The 2965-nt window shown below is 46.9% G+C and overlaps 1 protein-coding gene across 1 annotated transcript in view; it reads left to right on the top strand.

Annotated features, from left to right (window-relative positions):
* The window catches only part of Pdcd2l (programmed cell death 2 like), a 12646-nt gene that overhangs the window by 2753 nt on the left and 6928 nt on the right, over positions 1 to 2965 (top strand). Inside the window, exon 4 of the mRNA XM_021168030.2 lies at positions 1593 to 1966. Coding sequence (XP_021023689.1) covers positions 1593 to 1966 — 374 coding nt within the window. The remainder of the gene's footprint in view (positions 1 to 1592; positions 1967 to 2965) is intronic.

The following is a 2965-nucleotide window of genomic DNA, read 5'->3' as shown; positions in this document are numbered from 1 at the left end:
ATATATATATATATATATATATATATATATTCATGTGTGTGCATGGCACACAAGGTTGTGTGAGGTAGAAAAATGCTTTTTTGTTTGTTTGTTTGTTTGTTGTTTTTTTAAGCTAAGACATTTAAATCTTTACTAGCTAAATTGATAGCCTCAGGGGAAAAGTCCAGCAAGGACTTGTGGGAGCACGTCTCAGAACTGACCTATCTGCTAGGCCACCTCCTGCAGTCGGGGATACTTAGGTGTGATTTGATGAGTGCATGCTCCCCTTGTCACAGAGCCTGGCATGCTGTCTTTATTTATCGGGTTTTCAGAACAGCTCTCTGTCTCTCTTGTATATTTCTTGTGTTCCTGTCCTCCCCCCACCCACTCTCTGGATCCATACTTCAAGGTAGCCTGGAAATTCATGTCACCCGGGCTGACATCACACTCATGGCCATCATCCTGCCTCAGCCTCCCCAAGGTTGATATGAGCTACCGTGTCCAGCCTGCTTCATGGCATTGCTCTCCATTACACTCTTGTCTTTTAGGCGGGCCTGAGGACCTTACCACTGAATACATCTAATCTAACAGCCCAGCTGCTATGAAGCCTGGGAAATGTAGTCCTTTCCTTTGTTTTAGTCCCTATAATACATGAATTACAGCAGAAAGATTGTGGGACAGATGGGTAAAGACACCTGGACCCACATTGCCCTGGAGCAAAAGAGACAGTGTTTTTTATTTTTTTTTTTTATTTTTTTTTTGGTTTTTTAAGACAGGGTTTCTCTGTGTAGCCCTGTCTGTCCTGGAACTCACTCTGTAGACCAGGCTGGCCTCGAGCTCAGAAATCCTCTTGCCTCTGCCTCCCGAGTGCTGGGATTAAAGGCGTGTGCCACCATAGCCCGGCAAGAGACAGTGTTTTAAGTCACTTCTTACATGGTTGGGGTTTTGTCTGGTTTTGGAATTATTTATTTCACTTTACATCTATTAGTGCTTACCTCAATGAATGTATGTGCACCATATGCATAGCCAGTCCATTTGGGGGTCAGAAGGTGCCAGTGGATCCCCTGGAACTGGAGTTACAGATGATGTGAGCTGCCTGAACCTGGGTCCTCTTAGACCTCTTAAGAACTCTTTAAGAAATGCGGAGCGTGGTGGCGCACGCCTTTAATCCCAGCACTTGGGAGGCAGAAGCAGGTGTATTTCTGAGTTCCAGGCCAGCCTGGTCTACAAAGTGAGTTCCAGGACAGCCAGGGAAACCCTGTCTCGAAAACCCCCCCCCCAAAAAAAAAACCTCTTAAGAAATCACTGAGCCATTTTTTTCCCTCCAGTTTTGTTGTTTGTGTGCTTGTTTTGAGACAGGGTTTTTACTCTGAAGCCCAAGCTGGCCTGGAACTCACAGAGCTCCATCTGCCTCTGCCTTGCATGTGCTTGGTTTAAATGGATGCAGCACCACACCCAGCCAAAACATGTTTTTGAGTGGGTAGGATCCAGGAAGTTTAATTGGAGTGTGCCACAGAGGAAGGGGCTGATATGCAGGCTCCCTGGAAAGGTACATGGATGGGTGGAGAAGCTGAAGTCGTTGAAGTGTGACTGGCCTGTATTCATTGTTCTAGAAACAGAGCGATGGCCTTGCAGCTGAGAATTGGTGTGAAGGCTCACAAGACTGGGGAAGTGACACTGAGGAGACGTCTCCACCACCACCCGCCTCAGATTTGCGAAGTGACTCTAATGATGTCAGAGCACTAGACTGGACTGAGAAGCTCCAAGCTCTTCACCTTCAGGACACTGCCCTGGCTGTTACCTGCCCTTCTCCTTCAAGGGAAGGGCTGACAGTCCTCACTGCAGTGCCACAGTTCCAGCCCTATTATATCTGTGTGGCTGAAGAGGAGGATTATGGCAGCGACGTGGATCTTGATCATGCACACAGCCTTCTGCAGGAGTACCAGCGGAGAGAAGGGGTGGACATGGAGCAGCTGCTTTCCCTAGGGTGAGAGATGCAGGCAGGAAGCTGCCACGGGCAAGTTCTAGAGAGAAGGGTTGTGATTAGGCTTTTCTGTTTTGCTCCCCTTAGATGAGAGAGCAGATGCCGGCCTGGGCTATCTGTATCAGACAGCCTGCTTTAACCTGCTGCTGAGTGCCCTCAAGAACTGAACCCAGATGACACTTACCATTGTCATTAAAACACCCTTAGCATTTCTTTAGTTTCCTTTTCTGTTCTTCTGTATGCTCATTTGTTTCTGTTGTGTTTCTGGCTGCTAGGGATGGAAGCTAGAGCCTGGAGCATGTTACTTCCGTGAGGATTTTACCACTGAGCTATGTCCTTGCCCTATTCTCTTTTTACTTTTTAAACTTTTTTTTACATTTGCTTATTGTGTGCATGCACAATGGAGTGCACATGTAGAGGTCAGACATAAGGGGGGTCTGCTCTCCTCTTCCACCATGTGGGTTGTGGGAAAGGTAGCAAGCACCTTTACCCACTGAGACATCTCCTGGACCCTGTTTTGATTTTGTTGTTGTCTTGTTTTTGAGACAGTGTCTCATGTAGATCAGGTTGGCCTCAAACTCTGTTTGTACTCAAGGATGACCTGGAATTCCTGATCCTTGTGCCTCCACTATCTCAGTGCAGAGATTGGTATGGCTGGTTATATGAGGGTTGGGGGCAGAACCCAGGCCTTCTTACTGGTGGACAACACTCTTCCAGTTGAGCTGCATCCACAGCCTCTTTTCTGACTTTATTTATTGTATCTTACTTTATTTTTTCTTTTGTGGTTCCCCCCAATTTTTTATTAGGTATTTTTTTCATTTACATTTCAAATGCTATCTCAAAAGTCCCCTATACCCTCCCCCTCCCTGCTCCCCTACCCACCCACTCTCACAACTTGGCCCTGGCATTCCCCTGTACTGTGGCATATAAAGTTTGCAAGACCAAGGGGCCTCTCTTCCCAATGATGGCCAACTAGGCCATCTTCTGCTACATATGCAGCTA

The sequence above is a fragment of the Mus caroli genome, chromosome 7, assembly GCF_900094665.2.
Source record: "Mus caroli chromosome 7, CAROLI_EIJ_v1.1, whole genome shotgun sequence".
NCBI classification, from domain to species: domain Eukaryota; kingdom Metazoa; phylum Chordata; class Mammalia; order Rodentia; family Muridae; genus Mus; species Mus caroli.
The sequence above is the reverse complement of the archived record's forward strand: the minus strand, read 5'-3'. Positions and strand labels throughout refer to the sequence as shown.